The following is an 18,679-nucleotide window of genomic DNA, read 5'->3' as shown; positions in this document are numbered from 1 at the left end:
GCAGAAGGGGGAGGTCTACCTGGCTCCGCAGAAGGGGGAGGTCTACCTGGCTCCGCAGAAGGGGGAGGTCTACCTGGCTCCGCAGAAGGGGGAGGTCTATCTCCCTAGCTCCGCAGAAGGGGGAGGTCTATCTCCCTAGCTCCGCAGAAGGGGGAGGTCTATCTCCCTAGCTCCGCAGAAGGGGGAGGTCTATCTCCCTAGCTCCGCAGAAAGGGGAGGTCTATCTCCCTAGCTCCGCAGAAAGGGGAGGTCTATCTCCCTAGCTCCGCAGAAAGGGGAGGTCTATCTCCCTAGCTCCACAGAAAGGGGAGGTCTATCTCCCTAGCTCCGCAGAAAGGGGAGGTCTATCTACCTAGCTCCGCAGAAAGGGGAGGTCTACCTGGCTCCGCACACAGGGGAGGTCTACCTAGCTCCGCAGAAAGGGGAGGTCTACCTAGCTCCGCAGACAGGGGAGGTCTATCTACCTAGCTCCGCAGACAGGGGAGGTCTATCTACCTAGCTCCGCAGAAAGGGGAGGTCTATCTACCTAGCTCCGCAGACAGGGGAGGTCTATCTACCTAGCTCCGCAGAAAGGGGAGGTCTATCTACCTAGCTCCGCAGAAAGGGGAGGTCTATCTACCTAGCTCCGCAGAAAGGGGAGGTCTATCTACCTAGCTCCGCAGAAAGGGGAGGTCTATCTACCTAGCTCCGCAGAAAGGGGAGGTCTATCTACCTAGCTCCGCAGAAAGGGGAGGTCTATCTACCTAGCTCCGCAGAAAGGGGAGGTCTATCTACCTAGCTCCGCAGAAAGGGGAGGTCTATCTACCTAGCTCCGCAGAAAGGGGAGGTCTATCTACCTAGCTCCGCAGAAAGGGGAGGTCTATCTACCTAGCTCCGCAGAAAGGGGAGGTCTATCTACCTAGCTCCGCAGAAAGGGGAGGTCTATCTACCTAGCTCCGCAGAAAGGGGAGGTCTATCTACCTAGCTCCGCAGAAAGGGGAGGTCTATCTACCTAGCTCCGCAGAAAGGGGAGGTCTATCTACCTAGCTCCGCAGACAGGGGAGGTCTATCTACCTAGCTCCGCAGACAGGGGAGGTCTATCTACCTAGCTCCGCAGACAGGGGAGGTCTATCTACCTAGCTCCGCAGACAGGGGAGGTCTATCTACCTAGCTCCGCACAAAGGGGAGGTCTATCTACCTAGCTCCGCACAAAGGGGAGGTCTATCTACCTAGCTCCGCACAAAGGGGAGGTCTACCTAGCTCTGCAGACAGGGGAGGTCTACCTAGCTCTGCAGACAGGAGAGGTCTACCTAGCTCTGCAGACAGGAGAGGTCTACCTAGCTCCATACCTTGCATGTGTGGATGGGAACTTGGTCATCTATGGCCAGCATAAGGGAGGTAATCCAGCTCCACAGCAAGGGGGTAATCAATCTCCACTATAAAGAGATCCACAATAGGGTGGGGGGCAATCTAGCTCCACAATAAGGGTATACCTGGCTCCAAAATAAGTGGGGTAATCTAGATCCACAGTAAGGCTTGGTTCACATGTATGTATGTCAGGAGTGTGTAAACAATCGTGTGCTTTCTCAGCCTGGATAGAAACACACTGCTCTTCAGCAGATGCACAGGGATGACATTAATTCCTAATGGCATGGCCACGTATCAGTAACCACATGCAAAAAACATGGTTTGGTGCGGCGCAAATTAAAAAAAAGTTAAGAGTCAGGGACTTCTTTCCCCATGTTCCTTGCAGGTAAGGCATCTCATTGAAATGAATAGATCGTCCTAGACACGATGTGCACACACAAGTATATACCTAAAAAAAGGCATAGGAGGTAATCTCCACAATGCGGGTGGACTATTCAACACTCTGGTCAGTGGATGATTGTGAAGGTATTCCTAATGCACTTGAAGGAAACCAATGTGCCAGAAGACCTCTTGTGATCATGGCAAGGGTGGCATGAAAAGCTGCAGTGAGTGCTAGATCAGAATAGACTGCTATGACATCTCATTGCACCCTAAAGGGAGGGCTCCTATTTTATGGGGAGACTTCACCCTGGAATATCACTATCAGGTGAGCAATGTAGTCCTTTGTGAGAATCATCAATGATACACATCTTCACTCTCCTGTTTTAGTATAGAAACATGTAATGTAATGACAGAATAGATGAGAAGATACATTGCTATGAACCACCATACACGTCTCAGTGTAACAACAACCCAGGCTCGTTATGTGTAATGTATGAAATGAGGTCATGCTTTGCACTGCAATGACATGCGGCTTGTAAATGGCTGCTCGCTGCATTCCATGTAGTCTATGTGCACACAGTCCTATGACCCAATAAATGACAAGGATGCTTACCTGTGTCCAGGCTGTACAGTGTCGCCGTATGAAAGCACCTCTCTGCAAACTGTGTACACGACGCCAGGGCGGAGCCTCAGTAACCCAGCACATACTGGGCGTCTCCACACGCCTACTTCCTTACTCTTCGCCAATAGGCAGGTAACAGCTTTGTTCACCAATAGCATCGCACATTATTTTTGCATATTATAGTTTAGTACTGCGGATTGGATAAGCATCGGTTTGACGGTTGGTTACCCACCAGATTGGCTGGACGGTGTTAGGAAGGCGGTGCTTCCTAACTTAGGAGCGATTGGATGTGATATATATATATATATATATATATATATATATATATATATATATAGTGAGGGAGGCAGAGCGCGGTTTTCAGTCAGCAGGCCAGGCAGGTGCCAGCACCTGGCGGAGAGTGAGCGGGAACGTTGAAAAGACGGTTCCTGCTAGTACTAGGCAGCTTTTATAGAAATATTCTGTGGGATAGATGGAAGGTAATTGTAGGCGGGGTAGCTGGAATTGTAATAAGGGCACAGTAGTTACCTATAGGTAAATGTCTGCAGAGGAAGAGAATTAAGGGAATATCTTTTTTTTTTTTTTTTAGAATCATACTTATCTAGGTGGACGCAGCATCTGCCTGATAAGACTGAAAACCGAGCGATCAAACACAGCCGATCGCTCAGTTGCCTGAGAGCAGTGCCGCTGCTCTCTCTACTCATGTTGTTTGGGGGGAACCAGGGAAAGCAAAATATAAGCAGATCAAACTCCAGCTTTAATGCCTCTCTGTGTGCAAGAATTAAATTGTGTGTTACATACATGGTCGAGGTCTTGGCCTGAACACCATCTCCAGGCTATGAACAGAAAGTTACAAAGGATGTACATTGTATAAAAACTGAGCAGTACATTGTATGCACCTGTGACCAAGGTATTCCCAAGGCCCTTTTCACACAGGCTTTCCGATCAGGTCCCCGTCAGTTTTTCAGGTGGACCCTCCAGTCTCTCCTACGGAGCGACGGATGTCATCAGCGACATGTCTGCTGACACCCGCTGCTATGCGATCCGATCCTCTCCACCAAATCCAGACTGATGATGGTCCTAATTTTCCTCCGTCTGGCAGACTGGATCGGATGAAAATGGACAGGCAGTCCGTTCTCATCCGATCTCCCCATAGAGGAGAGCGGGACTCTAACAGGTCCGTCTCAGCACAGTGAGGCTGTGTTCACACCTGAGTGTTTTGTAGCTTGAAGCTCAAAGATGCTGGAGGAGAAAAAATGAATAAAAATCAATGATTCTCTACGTAGATGGTTCACATCTCCACTTTATGTCGCCTGAAGCTCAAACAAGTTCTGGAGCTTTTTTTGTCGCTCAAATTGGGCAGTTGTGGTCACTTTTGGCGCATTCCTATCCTCATATAAGGGAATGAAAACGTATTTGCGCAATTTTCTGCTCAAATGAAAAAAAAAATTAATAAAAATAATATATGAAGAAATAAATTTAAAATAAATACACAAATAACTAAAAATCATCCTAAATAAGTAAAATAAAATTAATATGTAATAATACCATAATAAATAATAATTAACCTCAAAAAAATTTAAATACATTATTATTAATAATAATACATATAATAAAATAACCAACCTCGAACAAAAAAAATACATTATTAATATATTAATAATAAATACATTGCATTAGGGTGTTTAGTTATTTATCGCCATCATTACTAGTAAAAAAAAAAAGTGTTTGTAGACTTGTATAACTTTTGCGCAAACCAATCAATATAACGTCCTGTTGATGACGAAACGCGTCTGGGAGGACGCGCAGTGACGTCACCACGCAGAGGAGGAGGGCTCCTTGTATGCCGGCCGGCTATGTTCGAATTTTAAAAACGCTGTTTTTACTTCTATGTTTTGCAAGTACATCTTATGTTTTATTAAACGCCTTTTTGATACGGAGTTACGCTATGGTGCACTTTTTCCTTACTCTCTTATCGGATGTATTGGATGGTGATATCTTATGAGTGGTTCCTGATATCGGTTCCTGAGTGATCCTGTGAATACCAAAGGCCACGGCTGGGCTATAGCCATCTGCTCATTTGTGCTTGCCCTCTGGTAAGCGGCCTCTCATTATCGGTGAAGGGTTCACTAAATATATGTATCCAGTCACTTTGGTGGTGTGAAGGTTATCTAGGAATCTGTTTGAAGAAATCTTCTACTTTGAGACCTGTGTCGACAACGGGGTATCAACCTCACTATATGGACTGGTTTTGATTCAAGGGTGTCCTGTGTTTGTTAACCCTTTTATGGACTTGACACATACCGTATTTATCGGCGTATACCGCGCACTTTTTTGCCCTGAAAATCAGGGCAAAATCGTGGGTGCACGTTATACGCCCATACCCGCTTTCCCGCGCCGAGTTTTGAATACTGCGCCGACATATACCGAGCTCAGTACACTCGGGTATAGTCGGCCAGTCTCGGCTCCTTCCGCTCTCACGTCCTGGACGTACAGGACGTGAGCGCGAGAGTTTCCGAGCCTGCCCGACAATACACGAGTGTACTGCGCTCTGTATATGTCGGCGCAGTATTCAAACTCGGCGCGGGAAACGAGCGGGGAGGACGGGAGTGACCAAAAAAAATTAAATGGGTCACTTTTATTCCTATTACAAGGAATGTAAACATCCCTTGTAATAGAAAAAAGCATGACAGGTCCTCTTAAATATGAGATCTGGGGTCAAAAAGACCTCAGATCCCATATTTAGACTAAAATGCAAAAAATAAATAAAAATGTTGTCATTTGAAAAAACGACAACAAGAAAACATTGCTTTAACCACTTCCTTACTGGGCACGTATACCCCTTCCTGACCAGGTGAAATTTCAGCTTCTGGCACTGCGTCGCTTTAATGCGCGGTCGTGCGACGTGGCTCCCAAACAAAATTGACATCCTTTTTTCCCCACAAATAGAGCTTTCTTTTGGTGGTATTTGATCACCTCTGTGGTTTTTATTTTTTGCGCCATAAACAAAAAAAGGGTGACAATTTTGAAAAAAAGTCAATATTTTTTACTTGTTACTATAATAAATAGCCAATTTTTTTTTTTAAAAAAAACATTTTTTTTCTCAGTTTAGGCCGATACATATTCTTCTACATATTTTTGGTAAAAAAAAAAAATCGCAATAAGCGACTGGTTTGCGCAAAAGTTATAGCGCTTACAAAATAGGGGACAGAATTATTATTATTTTTTTTTACTAGTAATGGCGGCGATCTGCGATTTTTATTGGGACTGCGACGTTATGGCGGACACATCGGACACTTTTGACACATTTTTGGCGCCATTCACATTTATACTGCGATCAGTGCTATAAAAATGCACTGATTACTGTATAAATGTGACTGGCAGTGAAGGGTTAACACTAGGGGGGCATGGAAGGGGTTAAATGTATTCCCTGGGTGTGTTGTAACTGTGGGGGGAGGGGGGTGACTGGGGGAGGTGACCGATCTGTGTCCCTATGTATAAGGGACACAGATCGGTCTCCTCTCTCCCTGACAGGACGTGGAGCTCTGTGTTTACACACAGAGCTCCACGTCTTGTCCCTGTAGCCGCCGATCGCGAGTGCCTGGCGGACATCGCGGCCGCCAGGCACGCGCATCGGTATCTCAGGAATACGGCGGGCTGCAGAAAATGCGTGGGAATGCTGAATAGCTGAATTGCTAAGCCCACACCAAAGCCATTCACCACCATAACCACTACACTATCTTTAGGACATACAAGCAGTGTTTTTTCAGTACTTATAAAGCCTATTTTTGATCATTAAAGGGGTTGTAAAGGTAAAAATATTTTCCCTAAATAGCTTCCTTTACCTTAGTGCAGTCCTCCTTCACTTTCCTCATCCTACCATTTTGCTTTTAAATTTCCTTATTTCTTCTGAGAAACTTCTTTAACTACAAACAGTAATGCAAGGCTTTTTCCCTGGTGTGGAGAAAGCCTCTTGAGGGGGGAGGGGGCGAGCAGGATGCCTAATAACACACAGCTCCTTTCTCTATCTGCAATATAGAGAGAGTGTCCTGACTTGCCTGGTCGCCCCTCCCCCCTCAAGAGGTTTTCTCCACATGAGGTAAGGGAGGAGGACTGCACTGAGGTAAAGGAAGCTATTTAGGGGGAAAAAAATACCTTTACAAACGCTTTAATCCACACACCAAATGACTGAGAGAACCCTTCAAACAAACCTTCAACGTTAGAAACACAAAGCCTTTGTGAACATATCGGTATAAAATTTATGTTGATAATCTTAAAAATGTGGGCATGGCAGCGATTTAAAAAAGAGGTTCTGTGTGCATTTTGCTGGAAGAGTTATAGATTTTTTTTACATGACAGTCAATGGAAGAGAATTTGGAACTCTTGTCATTTAGAAGCTCCTGCAACCAAAAGTAAAATGCGTATCACAAAACTGAGCACATTGCCTGAAACCAGACAAAAATACCTACGTTTTGATATATAAATTGTGTAGATCTTGTGGGCGTGAGAGCAATTTGTTCCCCCTTTATAAAGATCATTTTTTTATTTTTAACGCTCCGTGCTCTAATGATGTCATCATCCACTCTAAATCAGCCCCATAGAAGCACATTATAATCGATAACATTTTCTGAAAAAATTACTAAACTTGAACTGCTTTTTCACAAAAACTGTAAAAGATATCAAACTGAAAAGTCATAGCCAGATAGCTAAATATTTTGTGAACGTTTTAAAGTTTGTTTGGTGTCTGTAGGTGAAAGTATGAAGGAGCTGAAACTTTTGGTAGCAGAGAAGCTTTTAAAGCGGAGGTTCACCCGTATATATGACCTTTTCCCCTTAGATGGATGCTTGTTTTGTCTAGGGAAATCAGCTAGTTGTTTTAAAATATGAGCCGTACTTACGGTTTACGAGATGCATCTTCTCCGTCGCTTCCGGGTATGGGCTGCGGGACTGGGCGTTCCTATTTTGATTGACAGTCTTCTGAGAGGCTTCCGACGGTCGCATCCATCGCGTCACAATTTTCCGAAAGAAGCCGAACGTCGGTGCGCAGGCGCAGTATAGAGCCGCACAGACGTTTGGCTTCTTTCGGCTACTAGTGACGCGATGGATGCGACCGTCGGAAGCCTCTCGGAAGACTGTCAATCAAGAAGGAACGCCCGCTCCCGAAGACCCATACCCGGAAGCGACGGAGAAGATGCATCTCGAAAACGGGTAAGTACTGCTCATATTTTAAAAACAACTAGCCGATTCCCCTAGACAAAACGAGCAGGAATCTAAGGGGAAAAGGTCAAAAAATAAATAAATGGGTGAACTCCCGCTTTAAGGGGTAAAAAGCATGTTCTCATTGACTTCAATGTTAAAAAAAAGTGTCTAAAAGCGTAATATTTAAAAAAGTATAAATAGTACAAAAAAAGTTGAAGAAGTCCCATCATTAGCTGAAAGAGCTGAACATTTTAAAAGTTGAATGGTCTTAATAGCTGAAAGTATGCAGAAGTTACGCAGAGCAAAAAAACTTACGGAAATAAAAATAAGAATAGCGGTTTAGCATTCCCACTAATAACAACATGTTCTTAAAGGAGCCGTATACTGAGCCTACAGGCTGAATTCACAAAGCTCACAAACAAGGACGAGGCTCCTTTAAGAAAAATTGGCAGTTGAGATTTAAAAAAAAAAAAAAAAAACACACACACACTCAGATGCTGTGATGTCATAATAGCTGAGCCTTTATAAGGAGGTGCAGAGAGGGAGAGAGGGAAAGCAGCAGAAGCCGAGTGTTCACCGACCAGTGAAGACGTGTTTTTAATCTCTCCTGAGATTACTAGCGATTTCATCGGATTTGAATTCATTCGATTGGATTTCATTGCGACTTCTATTTTTACATTTAAAGTGTGTTTCTTTATTCTTAATAATGAACCGACTTAAATGTAATCAGCTTTTTTCTCTGAAAAACACCGAAGAGAAATCTAGCCAAGGAAGGGCAGCTATGGAAGGAGGTATCAGTGACCAGCCTGCAGATACCCCCAAAAAGCCCTCCAAAATAAAGAAGACCCGAGCGTTTGTACGCGGCTGCTTCAGAGCCGTTGTTAGATGTTTCGGATCCGGCTGTAAAGCCAATGGACATCACCCGGACACAGACACCGAGATTTGTAAGTACTAAGGATAGTGATCGATACAAGAAGTACTCTGGATAAGTCACCTACACTCAGATCAAAGGCACCTTCACCCCAAATCATCTGTTTTCATAGAATTCATAGAACAGAAGGCGATTTTATTGGCGCCAAAACACACAATGAATGTTGTTGACATTTCATAAAGACAATTCCGTGCACATGTACACAGGGCAGCCATCAGGAATTATGGGGCCCCCTGGAGCAGAGAAGCGGGGGGGGGTGCTGCCGCCTGAAATTGAGAAGCGGGGGGGGGCTGCTGCGAATTGAGAAGCGGGGGGGGCCCTTTACAAAAAAAAGAAGAAATAAAGAAAAATATAAAAAAGGGGGGTAGCCATCCGGGGCCCTTTAATAAAAAATAAATTATATATATATAAAAAAAGGGGATTTTCCACATGGGGCCCTGGGGACCTCTGAGCCCTTTAATAAAAAAATATATATATATATATATAAAAATGAAAAAAAAAAATGTATTTTTGTTAAAAAAAAAAAGGGGGGTTGCCATCCGGGGCCCTGGGGACCTCTGGGCCCTTTAATAATAATAATAATATATACATATATATATATATATATACTTATTATTATTATTATATTTTCCACATGGGGCCCTGGGGACCTCTGAGCCCTTTAATAAAAATTATATATATAAATATATATATATATATATATATATATAAAAAAGAAATAAAATATAAAAAAAAAATTATAAAAAAAAGGGGGGGTTGCCATCCGGGGCCCTGGGGACCTCTGGGCCCTTTAATAATATATATATATATATATATATATATATATATATATATATATATATATATATATATATATATATATATATATAAAATAAATAAAAAAAATATAAAAAAATATTTTTTTTTATACAAAAAGGGGGGGGGGGTTGTCATCCGGGGCCCTGGGGATCTCCGGGCCCCCCATACCCCTAAAAAAAAAATGGCCCTTTAATAAAAAATAAAATAAAAATATATTAGAATTTTTTTTTTTTTTTATAAAAAATAAATAAAAAAAAGGGGGGGGGGGGGGTTGCCATCCGGGGCCCTGGGGGCCTTCGGGCCCCTGGGGACCTTCGGACCTCAAAAAAAATAAAAAAAATTGTCCCTATAATAAAAAATAAAATAAAAATATATTTAAAAAAATATATTTTTTTTATAAAAAAAATTAATAAAAAAAAGGGGAGTTGCCATATGGGGCCCTGTGGACCTCCGGACCCCTAAAAAAATTATTATTATTTTTTTTTTAAAGGGGGTTGCCATCCGGGCCCCTTACAGGTGTACTGCCTGTACCCCCCTTATGGCGGCCCTGCATGTACAAAAACACACATAAAGAAGCTGAGATTTTTTTTGGTGTGTTTTGGCACCATTAACCTTTTCAATACCAGGCAACTTCACCTCCTTCCTTCCCAGACCAATTTTTAGCTCTCCGCGCTCTCGCAGTTTCAATGAGAATTGCGCGGTCATGCTACGATGTACCCAAATGGAATTTTTGTTGCTTTGTTCACACAAATAGAGCTTTCTTTTGGTGTTATTTATTCACCACTTGATTTTTTATATTTCACGATATAAAACGGAAATAGAGCGAAATATAAAAAAATATATATATATTTTCTACCATGGACAATGACAATGGACATTGTTTTAAAAATCATCAGATTGCTGTTTACAGGACAACAAACAGCAAACAGAAATTCTTGGCACCGTATACAGGGAGCCAATTCCACCACCTGACAGCTGCCAACCAATTTGTTGTTTAAACAAGCTTTGCACTCCCCTTATTACAGGCTGGGATTATTTACTGTCTTTAGGGTGCAGGTGGCGTAATCTGCAGTGCTGGATTTCCCAACAATTACTATCCAAGCCTGTCACCGATTGGTTAATATAGAAGAGGCCAAAGCTTACATTTAATTATGGGGAACTGCGTGCAGAAGATCACTTTGTATGCACCCCACAGGCAATAAATAGACCCTTTATCCCCCCCCCCCCCCCCCCGCTGAACAAATGGGGCCTCAGTAAGTTGCTGCAGGGCTCCCACAGAGTCAGTAACTATTTCATCATTTGCCTGGAATTCTGCCTTAGACCCCGCCCACAATTGGCGATTTGGAATGGCCGGCAGAAGTGATAGGATTCTGCCTGCAATTCTAAATCATGGGAAAATGTGAAGCAAGCATTCGGATTATTCTTAATGGGCCCCCCAAAGATGGCAAGATCTTGTCACATGACAGAATCGCATGGCAATCGATCCAAAACGTGCAGGGGACTATTTTTTCCACTTTGAGGTGTGGCGGAGTAATCTGCAATGCAGCGGTGCCAGGTCCCGGCCTCTTCTGTATCAATCCACCGCAACAATTCGAGGGATGACAATAAAAGAGGCCGGGCATGAACCAGTGAAGAACCAGTCCCCTTTCTGACTCCATTCATTTTAGTGCCAGGCAACCAGAATTTTATATGAAGGCCAACATTAGTCATTTTGGAATTTTGAACTTTTCTCTCTATAATTTGATGTTGTATAAAAAATATAAGAAATGTAGGTGAAGGTGCTAAATCTCATTCTTCTTTTTAATTGCAGATGTACGCGGTATTAACTACAGAGACAGCTCACAAGGCAGGTCTGCCCCAGTGAGCGAGACAGAATGTGAAAGCTACATTGAGGCTCAACCAGCATGTGCCGTTCACACGGAGACAGCCCCGGACGGGGCCGTACAGAGTGCGCGAGCCTCCCCCGGACGGGCCGCTACAGAGTGCGCCCGACGGGGCCGCTCCTACAGAGTGCGCCCCCGACGGGACGCTCTACAGAGTGCGCCCCGACGGGGCCGCCGCCCGACGGGGCGCTCCTACAGAGTGCGCCCCCGACGGGGCCGCTCCTACAGAGTGCGCCCCGACGGGGCCGCTCCTACAGAGTGCGCCCCCGACGGGGCCGCTCCTACAGAGTGCGCCCCCGACGGGGCCGCTCCTACAGAGTGCGCCCCGACGGGGCCGCTCCTACAGAGTGCGCCCCGGACGGGGCCGCTCCTACAGAGTGCGCCCCCGACGGGGCCGCTCCAACAGAGTGCGCCCCGACGGGCCGCTCACAGAGTGGCCGGGGGCCGGCTCCTACAGAGTGCCGCCCCCGTCGCCCCCGCCAGGCCCGCTCCAAAGAGTGCGCCCCCCGACGGGGCCGCTCCTACTGAGTGCGCCCCCGACAAGGCCGCTCCAACAGAGTGCGCCCCTGACGGGGCCGCTCCTACAGAGTGCGCCCGGACGGGCCGCTCCAACAGAGTGTCCCCCGGACGGGCCGCTCCTACAGAGTGCGCCCCCGACGGGGCCGCTCCAACAGAGTGCGCCCCCGGACGGGGCCGTTCCACGGAGTGCGCCCCGGACGGGGCCCTCCTACGGAGAGCGCCCCCGGACGGGGCCGCTCCTACTGAGTGCGCCCCCCGACAAGGCCGCTCCAACAGAGTGCGCCCCCGACGGGGCCGCTCCTACAGAGTGCGCCCCCGACCGGGCCGCTCCAACAGAGTGCGCCCCCGACGGGGCCGCTCCAACAGAGTGCGCCCCCGACAAGGCCGCTCCAACAGAGTGCGCCCCCGACGGGGCCGCTCCACAGAGTGCGCCCCGGACGGGCCGCCTCCAACAGAGTGTCCCCCGGACGGGGCCGCTCCTACAGAGTGCGCCCCCCGACGGGGCCGCTCCAACAGAGTGCGCCCCCGACAGGGCCGCTCCAACAGAGTGCGCCCCCGACGGGGCCGCTCCTACAGAGTGCGCCCCCGACCGGCCGCTCCAACAGAGTGCGCCCCCGACGGGGCCGCTCCTACTGAGTGCGCCCCCGACAAGGCCGCTCCAACAGAGTGCGCCCCTGACGGGGCCGCTCCTACAGAGTGCGCCCCGGACGGGGCCGCTCCAACAGAGTGTCCCCCGGACGGGGCCGCTCCTACAGAGTGCGCCCCCGACGGGGCCGCTCCAACAGAGTGCGCCCCCGACGGGGCCGCTCCTACAGAGTGCGCCCCCCACGGGGCCGCTCCAACAGACTGCGCCCCCGACGGGGCCGCTCCTACAGAGTGCGCCCCGGACGGGGCCGCTCCTACAGAGTGCGCCCCCGACGGGGCCGCTCCTACAGAGTGCGCCCCGACCGGGCCGCTCCAACAGAGTGCGCCCCCGACGGGGCCGCTCCAACAGAGTGCGCCCCCGACAAGGCCGCTCCAACAGAGTGCGCCCCCGACGGGGCCGCTCCTACAGAGTGCGCCCCGGACGGGGCCGCTCCAACAGAGTGTCCCCCGGACGGGGCCGCTCCTACAGAGTGCGCCCCCGACGGGGCCGCTCCAACAGAGTGCGCCCCCGACGGGGCCGCTCCTACTGAGTGCGCCCCCGACAAGGCCGCTCCAACAGAGTGCGCCCCCGACGGGGCCGCTCCTACAGAGTGCGCCCCGGACGGGGCCGCTCCAACAGAGTGTCCCCCGGACGGGGCCGCTCCTACAGAGTGCGCCCCCGACGGGGCCGCTCCAACAGAGTGCGCCCCCGACGGGGCCGCTCCTACAGAGTGCGCCCCCCACGGGGCCGCTCCAACAGACTGCGCCCCCGACGGGGCCGCTCCTACAGAGTGCGCCCCCGACGGGGCCGCTCCTACAGAGTGCGCCCCCGACGGGGCCGCTCCAACAGAGTGCGCCCCCGACGGGGCCGCTCCAACAGAGTGCGCCCCGGACGGGGCCGCTCCAACAGAGTGCGCCCCCGACGGGTCCGCTCCTACAGAGTGCGCCCCCGACGGGTCCGCTCCTACAGAGTGCGCCCCCGACGGGGCCGCTCCTACAGAGTGCGCCCCCGACGGGGCCGCTCCAACAGAGTGCGCCCCCGACCGGGCCGCTCCAACAGAGTGCGCCCCCGACGGGGCCGCTCCAACAGAGTGCGCCCCCGACGGGGCCGCTCCTACAGAGTGCCCCCCGGACGGGGCCGCTCCAACAGAGTGCGCCCCCAACGGGGCCGCTCCAACAGAGTGTCCCCCGGACGGGGCCACTCCAACAGAGTGTCCCCCCGACGGGGCCGCTCCAACAGAGTGCGCCCCCGACGGGGCCGCTTCAACAGAGTGCGCCCCCGACGGGGCCGCTCCAACAGAGTGCGCCCCCGACGGGGCAGCTCCAACACAGTGCGCCCCTCGACGGTGCAGCTCCAACAGAGTGCGCCCGGACGGGGCCGATCCAACAGAGTGCGCCCCGGACGGGGCCGATCCAACAGAGTGCGCCCCGGACGGGGCCGCTCCTACAGAGTGCCCCCCGGACGGGGTCGCTCCTACAGAGTGCGCCCCGGACGGGGCAGCTCCTACAGAGTGCCCCCCGGACGGGGTCGCTCCTACAGAGTGCCCCCAGGACGGGGTCGCTCCTACAGAGTGCGCCCCGGACGGGGTCGCTCCTTAAGAGTGCGCCCCGGACGGGGCAGCTCCTACAGAGTGCGCCCCCGACGGGGCCGCTCCTACAGAGTGCGCCCCGGACTGGGATGCTCCTACAGAGTGCGCCCCGGACTGGGATGCTCTTACAGAGTGCGCCCCGGACAGGGCCGCTCCAACAGAGTGCGCCCCGGACGGGGATGCTCCAACAGAGTGCGCCCCAGACGGGGATGCTCCAACAGAGTGCGCCCCGGACGGGGAAGCTCCAACAGAGTGCGCCCCGGATTCGGACGCTCCTACAGACTGCGCCCCGGACTGGGACGCTCCTACAGAGTGCGCCCCGGACTGGGACGCTCCAACAGAGTGCGCCCCGGACTGGGACGCTCCTACAGAGTGCGCCCCGGACTGGGACGCTCCTACAGAGTGCGCCCCGGACTGGGACGCTCCTACAGAGTGCGCCCCGGACTGGGACGCTCCTACAGAGTGCGACCCGGACTGGGAAGCTCCTACAGAGTGCGCCCCGGACTGGGACGATCCAACAGAGTGCGCCCCGGACGGGGCCGCTTCAATAGAGTGCGCCCCGGACGGGGCCGCTCCAAGAACCAGAAAAATAAATAAAAATAGAAAAAATAAAAAAGACAGTATGAGTGCCCCCCAGGAGACGCCACCAGAGTGCGACTTCCACAAGGAGACGCCACCAGAGTGCGACTTCCACAAAGAGACGCCACAAGAGTGCGACTTCCACAAAGAGACGCCACAAGAGTGGGACTTCCACAAAGAGACGCCACCGGAGGGCGACTTCCACAAGGAGACGCCACCGGAGGGCGATTTCTACAAGGAGATGCCACCATATTCTGCAGAAGAACCCTTGATCATCATGGACAAAAGAAAAAGAAACAAAAATAGAAAAAAAACGGAAAAAAAAAACAGTATGAGTTGGACTGGCTGTGAAGGGAGGTTGGAAGCCAGTAGATTTTTTTCTTTCCTGCAGGTGTGTGTTGGACTGGTCGAGCTGCACGATTCCGGCTAAAATGAGAATCCCGTTTTTTTTGCTTAGAAGATAGATCACGATTCTCCAACAGAGTGCGCCCCGGACGGGGCCGATCCAACAGAGTGCGCCCCAGACGGGGCCGCTTCAACAGAGTGCGCCCCAGACGGGGACGCTCCAACAGAGTGCGCCCCGGACGGGGCCGCTCCAGGGTTCGACTTCCACAAGGTGACTCCACCAGAAGAACCCTCGATCATCACAGAACCGGACAAAGGAAAAAGAACCAGAAAAATAAACAAAAATAGAAAAAATAAAAAAGACAGTATTAGTGCCCCCCAGGAGACGCCACCAGAGTGCGACTTCCACAAGGAGACGCCACCAGAGTACGACTTCCACAAAGAGACGCCACCAGAGTGCGACTTCCACAAAGAGACGCCACAAGAGTGCGACTTCCACAAAGAGACGCCACAAGAGTGCGACTTCCACAAAGAGACGCCACAAGAGTGCGACTTCAACAAAGAGACGCCACAAGAGTGCGACTTCAACAAAGAGACGCCACCGGAGGGCGACTTCCACAAGGAGAGGCCACCGGAGGGCGATTTCTACAAGGAGATGCCACCAAAGGGCATATTCTACAAAAAGAAACCAGAACGTCATGTTCGCTTTACACTTCCTCCAGGAAGGGAAGATGAAACTGGTCCTCGACGAAAACATAGCCGTCTATTTCAGAAAGCATCAAAGAAATACCTCCACCCAAGGATTCCACTAAAACGTCGTGATAGCTCTACGCTTCCTCCAGAAAGCGACGATGACACCGAGACTCCACAAAAAAGTGGCACTCCCTGTCAGAAAGAAAACAAGTACGAAAACAAGAAATATAACAAGTACGAAAACAAGTACAAAAACAAGTACAAAAACAAGTACGAAATTCAAAGACCAGGTGTCATCAGCTCCCCCCTGCAGAAGAACCCTTGATCATCATGGACAAAAGAAAAAGAACCAGAAAAAGAAACAAAAATAGAAAAAAAAAGAAAAAAAAAACAGTATGAGTTGGACTGGCTGTGAAGGGAGGTTGGAAGCCAGTAGATTTTTTTCTTTCCTGCAGGTGTGTGTTGGACTGGTCGAGCTGCACGATTCCGGCTAAAATGAGAATCCCGATTTTTTTGCTTAGAAGATAGATCACGATTCTCCAACAGAGTGCGCCCCTGACGGGGCCGATCCAACAGAGTGTGCCTCAGACGGGGCCGCTTCAACAAAGTGTGCCCCAGACGGGGCCGCTCCAACAGAGTGCGCCCCGGACGGGGCCGCTCCAACAGAGTGCGCCCCGGACGGGGCCGATCCAACAGAGTGCGCCCCGGACGGGGCCGATCCAACAGAGTGCGCCCCGGACGTGGCCGATCCAACAGAGTGCGCCCCGGACGTGGCCGCTCCAACAGAGTGCACCCCGGACGGGGCCGCTCCTACAGAGTGCGCCCCGGACGGGGCCGCTCCTACAGAGTGCGCCCCCGAATGGGCCGCTCCTACAGAGTGCGCCCCCGAAGGGGCCGCTCCTACAGAGTGCGCCCCGGACGTGGCCGCTCCAAAGTTCGACTTCCACAAGGTGGCTCCACCAGAAGAACCCTCGATCATCACAGAACCGGACAAAGGAAAAAGAACCAGAAAAAGAAACAAAAATAAAATAAATAAAAGACAGTATAAGTGCCCCCCAGGCAAGGCCAGTCCCCCAGAGAGCGACTTCCACAAAGAAACGCCACCAGAGTGCGCCTTCCACAAAGAGACGCCACCAGAGTGCGACTTCCACAAAGAGACGCCACCAGAGTGCGACTTCCACTTGTTTAATGAAAGAATCCTCAAACTCTACATTGGAGATTGTCAGGGGGGTTGAAACCAGATTAAAAAAATAAATAAATAAATAAATAAAAAAAAATATATATTTATTAATTGTGCTACTCTATGGACCGGCTGTAAGAGGAGGTTGGAGGCCAATAGACTTTATTTTCCTGCAGGCGTGTTGGACCTGCTGTGAGAGGAGGTTGGAGGCCGGTATGTTTTTCAGGCGTGTGTTGGACTGGCTATAAGGGGAGGTTGGAGGCCAGTATGTTTTTTAGGCATGTGTTGCACCAGCTATGAGGGGAGGTTGGAACTCTTCTTGTCTTCAGGAGGTGGGAGGAGTCTTTCCAGCTTTCTTTAGGCTTTCTCTGCTGGGGAAATGAGAACTCTTCCCACCAGTGAGGTCCTTCATGGAGAAGTCCAAGGCCTCACTCACATGATGTGTATGAATCTGTACCCTGTTGGGCTTGCAGCACGGGGGTCCTTGGTTCAAATCCTGACCAGGACACTATCTGCATGTTCTCCCTGTGTTTGCGTGGGTTTGCTCTGGATACTCCGGTTTCCTCCCACACTACAAAGACATGCTACCTTGCGTTGGTGGTGCAGTGGTGAGCATAGCTGCCTTCCCAGCAGCTGACCCGGGTTCGATTCCCGGCCAACGCCATCTCCAAGTACTTGGAGTCCCCAGAGGGAAAAGCACTATACAAGGTCAATGCTGAGTATATATTAGCGGTGGAATACAGAATGAACGCATCAAAAACACACCAGAGTGCATCTAAATGCATCAAAAATACACCAGAGAGCATCTAAACACATCATATATACACCAGAGAGCATCGGGCCGCACAGTGAGTGAGTGAGTGAGTAAAAGACTTATATAGTGCTGCACATGCGAACTGAATCGCCTCTGAATCACAGTGGTGTAGTGGGCGGCACTCTCGCCTAGCATTAAAAAGTGTCGCTGGTTCGAATCCCGACCACGACACTACCTGCCTGGAGTTTGCATGTTCTCCCTGTGCCTGCGTGGGTTTCCTCCGGGTACTCCGGTTTCCTCCAAAGCTCCAAAGATATGCTGATAATTGGCTTCCATCTAAAAAAAAAATTGTCCCTAATATATGAATGCGAGTTAGGGACCTTAGATTGTAAGTTCCTTGAGGGTAGTGACCGATGTGAATGTACAATGTATATGTAAAGCGCTGTGTAAATTGACGGCGCTATATAAGTTGGTGTCACCTGGTGCAGAAAAAACTGGTGTCACCTAGGGTTGTCCCGATACCACTTTTTTTAGGATCGAGTACAAGTACCGATACTTTTTTTTCCCATGTACTCGATACATTTTTTTAATGTCATGTGACAGTTTTCAAATTTAAGAATGTCTCGTACATTGGTGGTCAGTGGGAAGGATGTCTCGTACATTGGTGGTCAGTGGGAAGGATGTCTCGTACATTGGTGGTCAGTGGGAAGGATGTCTCGTACATTGGTGGTCAGTGGGAAGGATGTCTCTTACATTGGTGGTCAGTGGGAAGGATGTCTCTTACATTGGTGGTCAGTGGGAAGGATGTCTCTTACATTGGTGGTCAGTGGGAAGAATGCCCCTTTACAGTCACATAGCGAAAACATTAGAGAGGGAACACAATTCCAGGGTGACCACGACCAGCAGAAAGACAAGCAACAAGCATTGGATCGTAAATCCTAACAAGTGAGGAAGGAAGTCTGCCGTGCAATCGTGCATGTCACATCAGGGCACAGGGCACAGCGGGGTACTGAGGACTGCTCTGCTCTCCACCCCCCGCCCACTCTCCGCCCGCCGCTCTCTTCTCAATAGAGAAGTATTGAACAGGGCATCGGCAGCATTTACGCGAGTATAAGTACTCATCAGGGTACTTGGGCACGGCAGGTCACAGGGCACATCAGGGTACTGGGCACAGGGTATGGGTGCACATCAGGTTACTGGGGACAGGGTATGGGGCACATCAGGGTACTGGGGAC

The 18,679-nt window shown here is 50.2% G+C and overlaps 1 protein-coding gene and 1 non-coding gene across 4 annotated transcripts in view; one reads left to right on the top strand and one right to left on the bottom strand.

Annotated features, from left to right (window-relative positions):
• The window catches only part of CEP57L1 (centrosomal protein 57 like 1), a 71,973-nt gene extending 69,504 nt beyond the window's left edge, over positions 1 to 2,469 (bottom strand). For all 3 annotated transcript variants that reach the window (XM_040350210.1, XM_040350211.1, XM_040350212.1), the window contains exon 1: positions 2,342 to 2,469. In XM_040350210.1, the coding sequence (XP_040206144.1) occupies positions 2,342 to 2,434 (93 nt within the window). In that variant the 5' untranslated portion in view covers positions 2,435 to 2,469. The remainder of the gene's footprint in view (positions 1 to 2,341) is intronic.
• Positions 2,470 to 17,281: 14,812 nt separating this feature from the next.
• On the top strand, positions 17,282 to 17,353 carry TRNAG-UCC. Its single transcript has one exon. It is a non-coding gene; the product is annotated as a tRNA-Gly (tRNA).
• Positions 17,354 to 18,679: the final 1,326 nt, after the last annotated feature.

The sequence above is a fragment of the Rana temporaria genome, chromosome 4, assembly GCF_905171775.1.
Source record: "Rana temporaria chromosome 4, aRanTem1.1, whole genome shotgun sequence".
NCBI classification, from domain to species: Eukaryota; Metazoa; Chordata; class Amphibia; order Anura; family Ranidae; genus Rana; species Rana temporaria.
The sequence above is the reverse complement of the archived record's forward strand: the minus strand, read 5'-3'. Positions and strand labels throughout refer to the sequence as shown.